The sequence below is a fragment of the Bison bison genome, unplaced genomic scaffold, assembly GCF_000754665.1.
Source record: "Bison bison bison isolate TAMUID 2011002044 unplaced genomic scaffold, Bison_UMD1.0 scf7180017863815, whole genome shotgun sequence".
Classification (NCBI taxonomy): Eukaryota; Metazoa; Chordata; class Mammalia; order Artiodactyla; family Bovidae; genus Bison; species Bison bison.
In genome coordinates, this window is record NW_011494387.1 from 129287 (window position 1) to 145406 (window position 16120).

Genomic DNA, 16120 nt, shown 5'->3' on the forward strand with positions numbered 1-16120 from the left:
CCGCTTCCCCATCCGCTTCCCCGCACCTCCTGGCTGACGCCCCGCCAAGCGGCCGGGCGGGAGGCAGGCGCAGCTCCCCGACGCGGCCAGCAGGGGCGCCAACCAACAGGGCGCGCGGACCCAACCTGGTGGCTTGGCTCCCCCGGGGGCGTCTGACCCAAGAGGCTTGGAGGTTGCAGGGAGCCCAGCGCAAAGAAACCCGCTCTCCCACAGGCCTGGAAGGGACCTGCCCCATTCCGGAAGCGGCCCGGCCGAGGACCCATGAACCCGAGAATCCTGGAGTTCTCTGAGCTTCGACTTTGCCCCCGTTCTAGAAACGGGAGGCGGGCCCACCTGTCCGGCGAGGGAGGCGGGGAGGGGGGCGCGGGGGGGAGGGAACGGGTGTTGTGAGAACTCAGGAGGGAAAATGAGCACCCAGGCAAGGGTGCTCACTCCCCGTGAGGCCCTGGCCTCTCCACCCGCCGAGGCCGGCCCGGGACCGGCGACTCACTCTCAGCAGAGCTCTCTGCGCCGCCGCGCACGTCCTGGGATGAGATAAAGAGGACCCCCTCCTCCAGGCTGGGAGCCTTCTGGCTCAGCCGCTGGCCCACCGTGCTGACGTAGGAGTAGAAGCGGTCCCCGGTCACCCTGTGGTCCAGGGCCAGCTCTCTGAGCTTGGTCTTCTCCCTGCCGGGAGCCGGGCAGCAGCTCGTGGGAAGCAGCCCCACGGAGCCCTACCTCCGCATCCTGCCTCTGGCGGGTGCTGTCCTGGGGGTGCCAAGTCCCCTGCACCCAGCACTGACGTGCTCTGCAGCGCGGGGCTTCTGTCTGCGCGGCTCAGCACCCGCTAAGTGAAGGGTGAATGAAGCCGCTTTCCACTTAGGCTGTTGCCTTGGAGGCCGCCCTAAGGACCCAGATTCTGGCGAGGGACTGGGCAGAGGGAAGGATAGATTAGGAGTCTGGGATTCACATATACACACTGCTCTACCTCAACATAAAACAGAGAACCAGCAGAGACCCACTGCCTAGTACAGGAAAACAGATCCAATATTTTATAACAACCTAGCAGGGAAGAGAATCAGAAAAAGAGTAGATGTGTATCTGAATTACCCTGCTGTACACCTGAAACCAACACACCATTGTAAACCAACTATACTTCAATAAACACATTTTTTTAAAAGAGGAACTCAGACTCTGAAGTTCTTTCTTCCTTTTGGCTGCACCATGCAGCTTGTGGGATCTTGATTCTATGACCAAGGATTGAACTCAGGCCCTTGGAAATGAAGGCATGGAATCCAGGGGAGTCCCAGGTTCTGGAGTCCTGATCCCAACCTTAGAGTCACCGTGCGGCCCCCACCCCCGCCCCGCTCGAATGGTGTGACTCCAGGAAAGTGACTGTGTGCCCCTGCGCCTGTTAGGAATGGAGTTAATATCAGAACCCACGTCCTGAGTCTGAGAATGGCCACTGGGCGCAGGGCCTGGCACACAGAGGGCGCTCGATCAGTGTCAGTTATTTGACTGGCGCCCGAGATGCTTGGTTGCGGAGCATCACCCCAGTACCCTGGGGAACTGACAGGGGCGGTGTGTGTGTGTGTGAACTGACAGGGCGAGGTGTGTGTGTGTGTGTGAACAGATGGGGCGGGGTGTGTGTGTGTGTATAAGTTGACCTTGGGTTGCCCCACAAGGGGTGGGACATCATTCCTTTGCAGACCCCTTTTCTGGGTCCCCATGGCATGTGGCACTGTGGCAAGCGTCCCTGCCACTCTGACCCCATCCTCCAGCCTGGACAGAAGGATAGCACTCCCCAGCGTCATGCCCCAGCCATGCAGAACACCTGCAGGGGGGTCAGATCGGGCCCGAGGTTCAGGTGAGAAAGCAGAGCTCGGAAAGCTCAGGTAGTCCGCAGAGCTGGGTTTCCCTGACTCCCGAGCTGCTTCTAGCATCACGTCACCACACCCGGCTTCCAGGTCTGCAGGTGGGGTCCCCTCCCATCTCCCCCTCCCCCTACCGCCACGGTTGCTCACTTGTAGTTGACTTCCTCGGGGGAGGGAAAGGCTTCCCTGGGCCAGTTGAAGGCGCAGTTCAGAAAGATGAGGCAGGCCAGGCCCGACCAGGCGAACATAATGGCCATGAAGGACACACCGGCATTGTAAATCAGCTGTTGGGGGAGCAGGGAGGCCCGTGGCAGAAGCTGCCGGGCCCCAGGCCCACCCCCTCCAGCCAGAGCCGTAACCCGGGCCCCAGAGGCCTCCGGGAAGGTCTTTTCGAGCCCACCCCATGTGCCCAATTCTCAGATGAAAACACCAAGGGCAGACGCTAAGACCAGATCTAGAAGCCCCACTGCCCTCTCCCTTTTTCATCCCCATCCCTCCCAAGAGTGACGTGGTTCCCAGCAGATGCCGAAGAGGCTGGCCACAAGCTCAACACGTCTTTGGAATCTCAATTTTTATCTTAAGAAGATACACCCGTGTTGCCTTTGACTCCACACCGTGCTCGTTTTCACACACGTTTCATTTTCATCGACAAGAGAGGAGAGTGGAAGCTCCCAGTCATGTTTGTCCTGCCCCTTCCTGCCGCCCTCCCTGGGGGAAAGACAAAACCTCACCGGAGAAGTCTTAGCTCAGCTCTCACAGGTGTGGCGACCCGGGAGGTGGGGGAGCAGGATGCTGTGCAGCCTCAGGGCCAGCAGGCTCTGTCCTGGCCAATTCTGTGTCCATGGGTCAGCCCCGCGGGTGAGGCAGCTGGGCAGGCGGAGCTGTCCTGCCTGCCACCCTCTGCCCAGGAGGACCGCTGTCTGCCCTGGTCCCAGGTCCCTGCTCTGAGCTCTGGCTCTGCCAGGGAAAACCGCTCCTCCTGGGCTCCAGCTTCAGGGCTCTTTTCTCCCCGGGAGCAGGACAGAGCTTCAAAGGGCCACACCCCAAGGGTCTGGCTCCTCAAATCGCTCTGCCTTAGTGGAGGGAAAGGAGACCTCCCCCCTTCCAGGCCTGGTCCTGCCTGAACTGTCAGCCACCCCATCAGTGTGGACTGCACCACCACTGGGACGGAGGCTGAGCAAAAAGTGAAGGTGCTCAGTGGTGTCAGACTCTTTGCGACCCCATGGATTGCAGCACACCAGGCCTCCCTGTCCATCACCAACTCCCAGAGTTTACTCAAACTCAAGTCCATCAAGTCGGTGATGCCATCCAACCATGGCATCTTGCCTGTTCACGCGATGCCAGCTACTGCCCTGTCCTATGGTGCTTTTCCAGCTACTCCACTCTAAGATTAAAAATGGTGTTCTTTCTTTTTTGTGTTTGCTTGTTTTTTAATGTGTTATTTATGTGAGAAGTATCATAGACCTATTACACACCTGTTACATTAAATACAAATAGTGTCAGTCCTATTTCACATACAGCCGATTGTATTAGTTGGGTATGGAGGCTAACTTTTTTGGCCTTGCAAACAAACAGGACTTAGACACAGGCTCTTGGAATGGAACTCACTCCTTTGCAGGGGACTTACTATAATAAATTAACTCCCCGGAGCAGACTCTAAAGAGCATGCTTTGGCCCAGCTGAGAAGGTCATTTGACATCAGAGGCAGGAAGGAGGCTCCAGGTTTGCCCAGAGTGAGAACTCAGGCCTTTTGGCTCTAGGTGGACCTGTCTTGCAGCTGGCCTCGCTTGGACTAGCTTGGCGACCTCAGGACCCAAATCGCCCAGCCTCTCCAGGACAGGGAAAGGAGATGTGACGTGAAAAGTGGGGTGATGTCCAAGAGCCCAGGGCCTGGAAGGCATGTAAAGGGGTTGTTTTTGATTCCGCAGGTGAGAGAGCAGGTGGGTGAGCTAGTTCTCCATCTAAAATCATTCTGGAAATCATGCAGATGATCGCTCAGAGAGGGAAAACACTGGAGGCAGGGAGACTGGCTGAGAAAGCACTGGCCTGGGAGGCAGCATGAAGGCCTGGACTCAGATGACGGGAAAGGAAAGGATAACAGAGACCCGCTGGTCTGCAGCAGCACCGGGCTCTTTCTACAACGCCCCGGGGCTTGTCCCTGTGGAGGCGGGAGCTGACCTCCGCCTGGCAGGAGATGGGTCACCAGACATACCAGCCACCAAGCACCTAGTTCTTGTCTCAAGGCAGAAAGAAGACCAAGCAACCTCACGGACCACCACCACTCCCTGAGCAGCCTCATACCTTGATTCCTGGGTACGTGATGGCAGAAGAGGCGTAGGAGCCGATCATGAGGGCCATGAACGTGGAGCGCAGGCTCCCAAACATGTTGGGCAGCTGAGAGAGGAGATGGGTGCCCGTGAGCTGGGGAGACCCTGATACCCGCCCAGGGCTCCCCTTCCCCTGCTTGGAAAAGCTTGGAAGCCTCTAATCCCAGCAGTCCTCAAAGCAAGCTCCAGGAACATGTGCCCGAGTCACAACAGAAAAGTTCTAAGGCAAAATCAATGAGGGAAACTGCTATAACCCCCTCCCACACACAGCACGTGTGCTAAGTCACTCAGTCGCGTCTGACTGTTTGCGATCCTATGGACTGCAGCCCACCAGGCTCCTCTGTTCTTGGGACTCTCCAAGCAAGGATACTGAAGCGAGTTACCATGCCCTCCTCCAGGGAATCTTCCCGACTCAGGGATCAAACCCGTGTCGCCTGTGTCTCCTGCATTGGCAGGCAGGTTCTTTACCACTGAGCCACCTGGGAAGCCCTCCCCTGCCACCCTACACACACACAGACACACACACACACAGACACACACACACACACAGACACACACACACACACACAGACACACACACACACACACGGAAGTGCCTGCAAGGAGAAATTCTGTTTAACCCCAGGGTTTCCTAAGTTGGGTACTTATGGAGTTCCTTAATCATGACTTGCCTCTTAATAAGCCATGGTTAGGTATTTAAGAAATACCAATCTAGAGCAACTCCTTTGATAGCTGAGCACTGGGACTCAGAAAGGGAAAGAAATGTACTTAAGTTCACGGAGCTCATTAGTGACTTTCTCCCCAGTTCTGGCCATACAAGCTCTATCCCAGACCCCAAGGTTGTGACTACCAGGATGGTGCCTTTTAACCTTCTCAGTAGCCCCAAAGGCCACAGTCCATGGTTTCAACTGAGCCAGGACAGGTAACAGGAGGGCTTGGGAGTGGATGATGGGAGTAAGGGAGGGGATAGGGCCAGGGCCAGGGCCAGGGCCAGGCCTGTGTCCAGAAGAGGAAGCTCTGACACACCAAGCAAGCCCAGAATTCCCACCGGTAGAGAACTGGTCGTGCTTTTTCCAGTAAGCAGCCTGAGGTAACCTCTAAAAATGCTGCGCTATTCTCTTGACCCAGAAAACCCCACAAAATCATGCAAATCAGGAAGTTCAGATCCGCAATTCACTTTAAGAACACTCATGAAACTGCCCAGGCCATTAAGGGTATGCACATCTGAAAAGCCCTCAAGTATCTGAAGGATGTCACTTTAAAGAAGCAATGTGTGCCATTCTGTCGTTACAGTGGTGGAGCTGGTAGATGTCCATGGGCCAAACGGTGGGGCTGGACTCGGGGTCAGTGGCCCCACAAGAGTGCTGAATTTTTACTGCACGTGCTCAAAAATGCAGAGAGTAATGCTGAACTGCAGGGCTTAGGTGTAGATTTTCTGGTCACTGAGCACATTCAGGTGAACAAAGCCCCAAGGATGTAGCAAAGGACTTACAGAGCTCATGGTCGGATCAACCCATACACGAGCTCTCCTTGCCACACTGAGAAGATCCTTACTGAAAAAGAACAGATGGTTCCTAAAACGAAAGAGGAGGCTGCACAGAAGGAAAAAAATATCTGAGGAGAAACTGAAGAAAAAAAAGGCCAAAAGCTTATGGCCTGGGGAATAAATGCCACAAAAAATAAGTGCAAATAATAGTTAAAAAAAAAAAAAAGGAGAACGACTGGTTTTCTGTTTACTGGCCTGAGCCAGAGTCCGAGCACCTGGAAGGAGGGGAAAGCAGAGTCGGGTATCCCCCACCCCGAACCCTACTCCTCACTGCCAGTCCACAGAAACCCCCGGCTGGAACAGTCTTAGATGCCACACAGGGCTAAAACCCTCTCCGCAGAGGGGAAAACGTGAGGCTCAGAACGGATCTGAAACAGCTCTGGTGAGGAAGGGGAATAAACACAGAGACATCCACAAACTCCATCAACCTCCACGCGTCTGGGAAACAGAGGCGGGGCCGGGATGACCCTACTCGGGCAGGGGTTTCCCCGGCAGCCTGGCTCTGCAAGGCACGCTTGCCAAGGACGCTAGAGAAAGCGCCAGGGCCGGGCGAGTGGCCCGCGCCGCGGCGCTCCCCTGTCGTGCCCTCCCACCCGCCTCCCGCCAGAGTCCGAGCGCCGTCTCCGCCCAGCACGGCCTGGGCCGGCCTAGCTAAGCCGACGCTGCACTGGACTTCCGGCCGGGATCCGCGCGGGCGAGCCAGCTCCAAGGCCGGGGTTGGAACCCGGCCCTCCCATTGGCTGGAGATTGCTAAAGGCGGGACGGGGGCGTGGCCGGATCCGGCCCTGCCATTGGCTGGAAAATTACTAACAGCGGGGCGGGGTGGGGGCGGGGCCGAAGTCGGGCCCTACCATTGGCTGGAGATTACTAACGGCGGGACGGGGGCGTGGCGTCCCCTGGGCCCCCGGGCAGGGTTCGAGGTCAAGCCCCAAGGGCAGGGGAGAGGAGGGTTTCGGGGCCCTGAGCCAAGCTGCATGGAGTGGAAGAGGGGCTGCGTAGTCCTGCGGGGAGGAGGGGACCCGCTTCCTCAGGGAGTTGTGAAATGTCCTGGGCTGGAATTAAAGGCAGCTGCTGGGTGCGGTGAAATTCAGCCAGAACACCCAGTCTGGTGGTCAGGCGCTCTCCTCTAAGATAAACAGCCCGGGGCAGCCCAGTCTGCAGCCCCTCCCAGCACCACGGAGGCTACCCATAAGCCTCCATCCCTTCTGCTCACTCATTCACACACACACACACACACACACACACACACACTCAGAGTGACACACACCAAGCACCCCCGTACGAGGCCGAGCCAGGCAAAAAGGCCCTCTTTGAAAGTCGAGCACCGTCAAGCGTCGGCAATTTTGCATGGTTCAGTCTAACAAACCGACAAACACATTAACCTGCCACAGACGGCACGGTACGTACACCATGTAGCAAACATACACCCGTAGTCTCAAGCTGCGGGCCCCTCTTACTTCCTTCCAGCATTCAGGACAGCCCGCATTAGTTTACTTGTTTTTAGGGTTGTCTGTTCCCCCAACCCCTGAACGTAAAGTTCCAGAAGGGGAAGTTATCAATTCTGTCTGTGCCATGGCCCCAGTGCCTAGGATGGAATTCGACAGATGTATGGGCTTGGGAAACACACACACACATACACACACATCCAGAATCCACACTGACAGCCTCATCTACACACACAGCCTCACACCCACCCTTCTCTGATACACACACACACACACACACACACATGCGCGTCTTTGATCTGCGTCCCTCTTGCTCTTACCGCCCACCCCACTCCTGGGTACCTTGCTGCCAAGTCAGGGCCTGTCATACTCACTGTGAGTGAAGAGAAGGTTAGGCAGATGCCACCGAAACCATTCATGGACAGTGCCAGGAATATCAGCGGAGACAGAACTGGGAAGGGGAGAGAGACGGATGAGGGCCTCTGGGGAGCTGGGGGAGGCTAAAAGCAGGAGCTGGGGCACCGTCCACCTTCATCCCACCCATTTTCCTCTTGTGCCCACCTTCATCCCACCCATTTCCTCCTGTGGAGGCACAAGATGCCAGACATCTCACCTTTGGTGTTCCAGGAAGCCAGGGCCATGAGGGAGCAGGATGCAGCGAAGCAGGCACTATGGAGAAGCAGGGAAAGGGGAGCGGTTGCCTCCCTCCCCCTGCAGCACCATTCCACCCTCCAGCCCCTCGCAGCCCCTTCCAGCTCCCCCACAGCCCAACCGCCTTGCCTGCCCATCAGCCGCGTGGGCCGGGGGCCAAAGCGGTCCATGAGGACCCCCAGCGGCAGGGGGGGGGCGCTGAGCATGAAGGAGCCAATGGTGAAGCCCAGGTTGAGCATCTCTTCCTGCTGGTTGCAGCTGGGCCACCCATGCGGCTCGTCCTGGGTGGTGTTGGTGGTGTTCTCAGCTGAGGAGGGGGGAGGAGAGGCAGCACGTGACCGTGGGAACCATCCCAGGAGCACGTGCTGGGATCAGGGGTCCGGCCCCCCAGTGCCCGGGCCTCTGCTTGCCTGCTGACCAGGGGACTTTGGAATCATACCTACTCTGATGGGGAAGGGGCTCCATAAATGGTAGCAACAGGTATTGGGCTTCCCTGGTGGCTCAGTGGTAAAGAATCTGCCTGCCAATGAAGGAGACCTGGGTTTGATCTCTGGGTCAGGAAGATCCCCTGGAGTAGGGACAGGCTACCCACTCCAGTATTCTTGCCTGGAGAATTCAATGGACAGAGGAGCCTGGTGGGCTATAGTCCATGCAGTCGCAAAGAGTCAGACACGACTGAGTAGGCATGCATGCAGTATATGACCCAGGGTGGGTCACACATCCAACCTGAGGCCTCAACTAGCTTGAACAGGATAACACACATCGAAGTATTTACTGCACTGAAATATTCACTCAGTGTCCAAGGTTAGGGGGTGGTAGATCCGCAACAGGAAGCACCTGTGAGTCTGGAACAGCTTCAGTGAGTGACATTCGAATGATATAACAAGAATTCCCTTAAAACTTAGAGGTTCCTTTCCCCAAAAATGCATTCTGATAAAATAATAGCTCGTATTTTTAGATTAATTAATTTGGCTGCGCTGGGTTCCCTGACCTCGGATTGAACCTGGCCCCCCTGAAGTAGGAGCATAGAGTCTTAGCCACTGGACCTCTGGGGAAGTCCCCCAAGAGCTAATATTTGTTGAGCATTTAACCATGTTCTAGGCATATTCTCAATAGTCACTGTATTAACTCATGACAGTCCCAGCAGTTAGCTAATTAAGTTATCTCCACTCTCCAGATAAGGAAACCAAGATACAGAATTTGGAGCATGGCACTGCCCTACAGGACTCCTCCAGAAGTCATCCCCCAGGTAAGATGCCACCTGGGAGCTGTGACAGGTTAGAGAGAAAGGCTGATGGTGGGGGAAGGAGTGGGTTTTCACTTCATTCAAGGTTCAGTGAACTGTGAGGCTGGGACTCCCCTCCATCCTATTTTCACCGAGGCATCGTGGCCAAGGGCAGAGTCAGGGTGCTCCTGGAGGGCAGACAGACCAGGGTCTGAATTCCCACCCCATCCCACACTGGCTGTGCAACCTTGGGCAAGTGACTTCCTCTCTTTGAGGCTCAGGCCCCTTGCCTGAAACAGGGAGCGGAGAATGGCTAACCCAGGCTCCTTAGGAGATTCAGCTGGAGAAGGGGCGCAAAGAGCTCTGTACTCGGCCTGGCCCCAAGAAGATGCTCCCGGAACAGCTGATGAAGGGGTCAATGGTGGTCCACAATCTGGGAGCCTCTCCTCCATGTGCTGGAGACCCCACAGTGAATAAGACAGCTCTCAGCTCTCACAGGGTTTGTACTAGATAATAATCGTGGATGCTGACATACAGAAAGTCCCCGACAAACAAACCTCAAGTTGCGAACGTGTGTTCCGTAAATGTCAGGCGTGAGTGACCTTGCAGCTCGCCCTCTGTCTCCTACTGCTGACGACCCTTCAGCTACACCATCTCCCACCTTTCCTCCCTCCTCCAGTCAGTAGCTTTCTTGCCTGTTCACTCGATGCCAGCCCGTGTGCCAGCTGTTGTTCTGTACACTGCACTTTTCAAGCGCGGTGCTGTGCTAAGTCACTTCCAGCCGTGTTCAACTCTTTGCCACCCTATGGACTGTAGCCCGCCAGGATTTTCCAGACAAGACTACTGGAGTGGGTTGCCATGCCCTCCTCCGGGGGATCTTCCCGACCCAGAGATTGAACCCACGTCTCTCATGCCTCCTGCATTGGCAGGCGGGTTCTTTACCACTGGGCCACCTGTACTGTAAACATTTAAAATATTTTCTATTTTGTGTTTGTTTTTAATGTATTATTTGTGTGAAAAGTATTACAAACCTATTACACACAGTACTACATAGCCGACTGTGTTGGCTGGGTACCTAGGCTAAGTTTTTGAACCTACTAACAAATAGACTTAAGAACATGCTCTCAGAACAGAACTCGGTGGTATGTAGGGGGTTCTTGTAAAGAGCAACAGGTGCTGTGCGTGCTAAGTTGCTTCAGTTGTGTCTGACTCTATGTGACCCCACAGGCTGTAGCCCCCCAGGCTCCTCCGTTCATGGGCTTCTCCCGGCAAGAATACTGGAGTGCGTTGCCATTCCCTTCCCCAGGGGATCCTCCAGGCCCCGGGGCTGAGCCCGCCTCTCTATGCCTCCTGCATTGGCAGGCGGTTCTGCACCACTAGCACCAGCTGGGAAGCCCCTCTGGGGTTCAGGCTAGCCCCCCAATTTAGTGATCTTCATTGCCACTGTTTACTTCTCCACTGGGCTGCTCTGCACCTGTCCGTTCCGCCTCCACACACTTCAGTGGCGTCTACTACACAAAAGCACCGTGGTCTGACAGTAGGTAACACTGATGGTTTAGGCCAGAGGCTGCGAAGAGGGGACCAGCAAGGAGCCCTGCAGGTGTTTTGCTTGGCTTGCAAATTTTAACTGGGGGCCGTTTATTTATTCATCTAGCTGCACCAGATCTTAGTGGCGACCTGTGGGTGTGGCGGCGTCTTGACCACTGGACGACTAGGGAAGTCCCTGGGTGCCAGTTTAAAATCAGGAGCTATCATCTAAAAATCCCGAAGTCTGGCTTTTCTTTACCATATTAGAAGATCTGGCCACTGCTGGAGGCAAGTGGCGGCCACTCCTTTTCGTCAGGGCCTGCCCTCTCTAAGTCACCTCCCTATCAGCTCCCCACCATTCACCATCCTGTAGCTGCCCCGATTGGCCTAATTATTATCATGGTTTTCATTGAAGTATACTTGACACATAATACATCAGTTTCACGTGTACAACACAGAAATTTGACATTTATATATACTGCAAAACGATCATGCCAATGTCTAGTTACCAACCGCCACCATACAAAGTTAATGTACTATTAGTAGCTGTATTCGCCTGCTGGATATTAACGCCCAACTGTTATTAACTGCCAGGCCTCTGAGTCTGCAGCCCCTGAATTAGACACGGGCCCTGCTCCTAAGTCTTTCACAATCGAATGATACTTTCTCTCACTAGCTCTCAGCTAATCAACATTGTGCCAGGCTTTTCCACGTAGTATATCATTTAATCTTCATAACCCTAAGAAGTGAGTGCAGTGACCCCCACAGATGGTGAAGCTCTGAGAAACAAAGCAAGTCACACAGCTTCTTACAGGCAGGCCGAGTTCCAGCTCAAGACCTTCTCCAAAGTCAACACTTCCTGGTTGCTCCACCGGGCTGCTCTCTCCCAAACACAGCAACTTAGTAAGTTTCTGAACCCAACGCTAGCGCTGGGAAGGACGTGCGTTCTTCCATGGGCGGAGAATTCTGGCCCAGAGGACAGCAAATAACCGAAGGTCCATTAATGCATTCACTTCTCTGGTTTCAGTCGGTCTGCCTCTTGTGAGTTTGACTCACAGGAGCTAGTTGCTGGATGGATAAAGCCAGACCTTTTTTTTATAATGTATTTTTTATGGCAGTATAATTGAGTTAGTTTCTGCTGTATAACAAAGTGAATCAGCTATACATATATGCACTCTTTATTTTTAAATCCCATATAGGTCATTACAGAGTATTGAGTTGAGTTCCCTGTGCTGTACAGTAGCTATCTATTTTATATATAGTACTGTGTATAAATCGATTCCAATTTCCCAATTTACCCCCTGCCAACCCTTTCTCCCTGGTAGTGGCGAGTTTGTTTTCTACAGCTATGACCCTATTTCTGTTTTGTAAATGAGTTTGTTTATACCACTGTTTTAGATTAAGCCAGACTTCTGAAGCAAGAGGGGAGCCAGCCCAGGGTGCAAAGACCTCTTAGACCTCTGTCTGTGTCAGTTACAACAGGAGAGGTCTTTGAAATCTAATGTCTCCCATTTTACAGACAAGCAAAGCATGAGTGTGATGAAAGGAACGTATGCAGGAAGTTAATGACCGAGTTGGGCTCTGAAGTCAGAGAAAACAGTGTTTCCCCAGTGTGGTACGCATGGCGTGTGCACACTCAAGTGGGCTTTAGAGGTACAGTTGACCCTTGAGCCACAGGGGGTTGGGGCCTTAACCCGTCCTCCTCGAGTTAGAAAGTCTGCCTGTATTGAGTCGGCCCGGCCTACTCGGGGTCCCTCTGTATCTGCGCTTCTGCAGCTGCAGATTCAACCCACCAGGAAGTGTGCAACCTCGTACGATTTACTACTGAAAACAATCCTGAGCGCTTCAAACCTGTGCTGTTCAGGGGTTAACTGTACAGGTTTCACAGTGTTAGTTATTTGAAAGTGTATCTTTTTTTATAGATATTATTCGAAAGTATATCAAACACACACATGTACATACGTACACATATGGAAATACACATCCCTTCATGGGTCACAGCCTCGCCCTGGGAAAGGGGCTTGTGTAACTCAGTGAAGCTATGCGCCATGCCATGCAGGGCCACCCAAGACAGACGGGCAACCTGATGCCAAGAGTCGACTCATCAGAAAAGACCCTGATGCTGGGAAAGACTGAGGGCGGGAGAAGAAGAGGGCAACAGAGGACGACATGGTTGGGTGGCATCACTGACTCGATGGACATGAGTTTGAGCAAGCTCTAGGAGATAGTGAAGGACACAGGACCCTGGCAGTCTACCAGGCCACAAAGAGTCAGACACGACTTGGTAACGGAACAACAGCAAAGAGATATATATGTATGACATGCATCTGTGAGTAACATCAAACCCAAGGTTCCAAGAACATCACACTTTAAACTGCGGCTTTTTAGGGGGCTTCCCTGGTGGTGCAGTGATGACAAGTCTGCTTTTCCAATGCAGGGAGTGTGGGTTCAATCCCTGGCTGCAGAACTAGGATCCCACAGGCAGCGTGGCCAAAAATCAATAAATAAAATGAGGCTTTTTAGTATTACACATAGCTGATTCACTTCGCTGTACGTCGGAAACTAACACAACCTTGTTAAGCAACTATATATACTCCAGCAAAAAATAATTTAACAAAGGAAAAGAAAATGTGGCTTTTAAAACTTTTTTTGTTTGTTTGTTTTCATGAGGCTTTTTAAGTGGACTGATTTAAAAGGGAATAGGAAGTAAATAATAGTACCTATGGCACACAGAATTGTAAAATCATGCAGGTGAACTGCAAATGAGAGGTCTGGGAAACACCGGGGATGATTGTTTCTGGCTCCACTAGCTGAGCGGCCGAACCTCTGAGGCTCTGTTATCCCATCTGTGAAATGGGTTCAGTGGTTGCAAGTGTAGAGGAGGGCTGTAGGGACTGCTGCGCACACACAATACTCACAGAAAGATCCCATTGTCTTTGTCTCCTGGGTCTGTGAGCCCTTCCTCACCATCACCCCCTCCCTCCAGCCCCAAGATTCCCCGCCCTGCAGCTAACAGCCACAGTCCCAAACACCCCCAGGTCTGGGCTCTGGCTGGCCGTCTTGTCTGTAACAGGACTCCCACAGGAGGACTCTTGAGCTAAAGCCCATGGGGAAAGATTCTGGGGTCCGATGTGAGGCTGAACACTCACTCTGCTCCTTATTTATTCGCTGTGTGACCTGGGGCAAATTACTTACCATCTCTGAGCTTCAGCTTTCTCCTCTTTGTTTTTAATATTTATTTTGTGCTTGTGTGCTCAGTCATGTCCAATTCTTTGCGACCCATGGACTATATATAGCCCCCCAGGCTCCATTTTATCTGGCTGTGCCAGGTCTTAGCTGTGGCATAAAAGATATTTAGCGGCAGCATTAATTGAAGTATTTGAGATCTAGTTCCCCAACCAGGGGTCAAACCCAGACTCCCTGCACGGGAAGCACGGAGTCTTAGCCACTGGACCAGCAGGAAGCTCCGGCTGCTCTGCTACCAACGCAGAGCTGCTGTGAGGGCCTCACGACATTGTGTGACCTCTGAAGATCTCACTAGCGGTCAGTGCTCGGTGAGCGCTGGCTGCTGCTTCACTGTGTGGCATTTACGCGGCATATGCAGTTGTGTGTCGGCAACTGAATCGCCTCTGCCCACCTTCTGAGTAACAGAGTCCGCTTTAGCTGCGGTGCCCCTGTGGGGGATGAGCCATCCACCGAAGCTGAGAGGAAAGAAAGGGGTGGTCAGGGAGCCCCAAAGCCAAGGCTAATAAGCGCCTCGATGACGAACTCAACGTCTGTTAAACGGCATCGTTGGTCCTCATGTCATTTCCCTGAAGCGAGAGGGATGAGGGCTGTCCACTCCATGGCACAGACTGAGACACAGAGATCCAGAGAGGCCAAGGAACTCGCCTAAGGTCGCACAGCAAATGCTGGGAGAGCTGGGCGCAGAACAAAAGAAGAATGCACGCCTGGAGTCTGAAATGTTTGCTGGCTCTCGTTTCACTTTCCCAACAGCCTCATGAGGTAGGGATTGTCGGTCCTACTTTATATACAGGGTAACGGAGATATTAGTGGGCTTCCCGGGCGGCTCAGGGGTAAAGAATCTGCCTGCCAAGGCAGGAGATGTGGATTCGATCCCTGGGTTGGGAAGATCCCCTGGAGAAGGAAAGGACAACCCACTCCAGGATTCTTGCCTGGGAAATCCCATGGACAGAGGAGCCTGGTGGGCTACGGTCCATAGGGTCGCAAAAGAGTGGGACATGACATAGCGATTCAAAAACAACAACAATATTAAGAAGGGTGAGTAACTGGCTGCAGTCAGCCAAGCAGCACAGAGCAGATCGGGAAGCCACACCGTCTGCCTCCTCCCACACACAGTGGGGACGCAGAGTCCCGGCCTGAGTCTGTGTTCTTGGGACCCTGTCGAGGGAAGCTTCAAGAGGCAGAAAGCAGGTGCGCTGGGCAGAGCAGCAGGTACAGCAGCCCCCAGGAGCCAGACGTCTGGAGGCTGAAGTCCTCTGAATGAAAGAGAGCCCGTTGTTCCCTCTTATCAGAGTGTTCATAAAGTTCTGAAACAAGGAGGGGTCACTCTGGTCACCGCTAGTGATCCCAAGGAACCAGCCTCCAACACACACTCACGTCCGGGCAACCGGAAACACCAGATGGCTACCTGACACCGTCCACAAAAAGTAAGTTCAGATGGATTAGAAATCTAAATGTGACAGCTAAAACTGTAAAACTCCTAGAAGAAAACACAGATGTGAATCTTGGTGATCTTAGATGAGGCGATGGTTTCTTAAACATGACACCAAAGCACAAGTGTCCAAAGAGAAGATAGTTTGCACTTCACCAGTATTAAAACCTTTCACGCTCCAGACCAAATTTAGGGTTACCAAAGGGGAATGCGGGAGCAGGGAGAGGGATGAATTAAGAGTATGGGATTAGCAGCTACAAACTACTATCTACAAAACGGATAAACAACAAGGACCTACTGAATAGCACAGGGAACTATATATTGAATATCTTGTAATAAACCATCATGGAAAATAAAATGAAAAGTAATTACACACATATGAGCGTGTGTATTAACAGATAAAACTGCATCACTTTGCTGTACACCAGAAAGGAACAAAACACTATAAATCAGCTCTACTTCAGTTAAACAAAAAAAGTTCTGTGCTCAGAAGAACACCATAAAGAATGTGAAAAGAGGGCTTCTCTGGTGAGTCAGGGATAAAGAATCTGCCTGCCAGTGCAGAAGACACGAGTTTGATCCCTGCGGGTGGAAGATTCCACCTGCGAGGAGCAGCTAAGCCCGTGTGCGCGGTGACTATGGAGACTGTGCTCCAAAGCCCGGGAGCTGGAACTAATGAGCCCACACATCCCAGAGCCTGTGCTCTGCAACGTCCCTGAAGTGAGAAGCTCCTATATCTGGTAAGGGACTTGCACCTATAATACAAGGAACTCTTATAACTCAGGAATAAAATATAACCCACTTCAAAAATGGGGAACGGATCTAAATAGATGTCTCCAAGAAAAGATACATCAGTGGCCGAGAACACATG

The 16120-nt window shown here is 53.1% G+C and overlaps 1 protein-coding gene across 1 annotated transcript in view; it reads right to left on the minus strand.

The window, feature by feature from the left end:
* The window catches only part of SLC43A1 (solute carrier family 43 (amino acid system L transporter), member 1), a 27488-nt gene that overhangs the window by 7389 nt on the left and 3979 nt on the right, over positions 1-16120 (minus strand). The window contains exons 2-7 of the mRNA XM_010833626.1: positions 7952-8134; positions 7785-7840; positions 7546-7622; positions 4155-4247; positions 2004-2137; positions 491-666 (exon numbers count right to left, since the gene is read on the minus strand). Coding sequence (XP_010831928.1) covers positions 491-666; positions 2004-2137; positions 4155-4247; positions 7546-7622; positions 7785-7840; positions 7952-8134 — 719 coding nt within the window. The remainder of the gene's footprint in view (positions 1-490; positions 667-2003; positions 2138-4154; positions 4248-7545; positions 7623-7784; positions 7841-7951; positions 8135-16120) is intronic.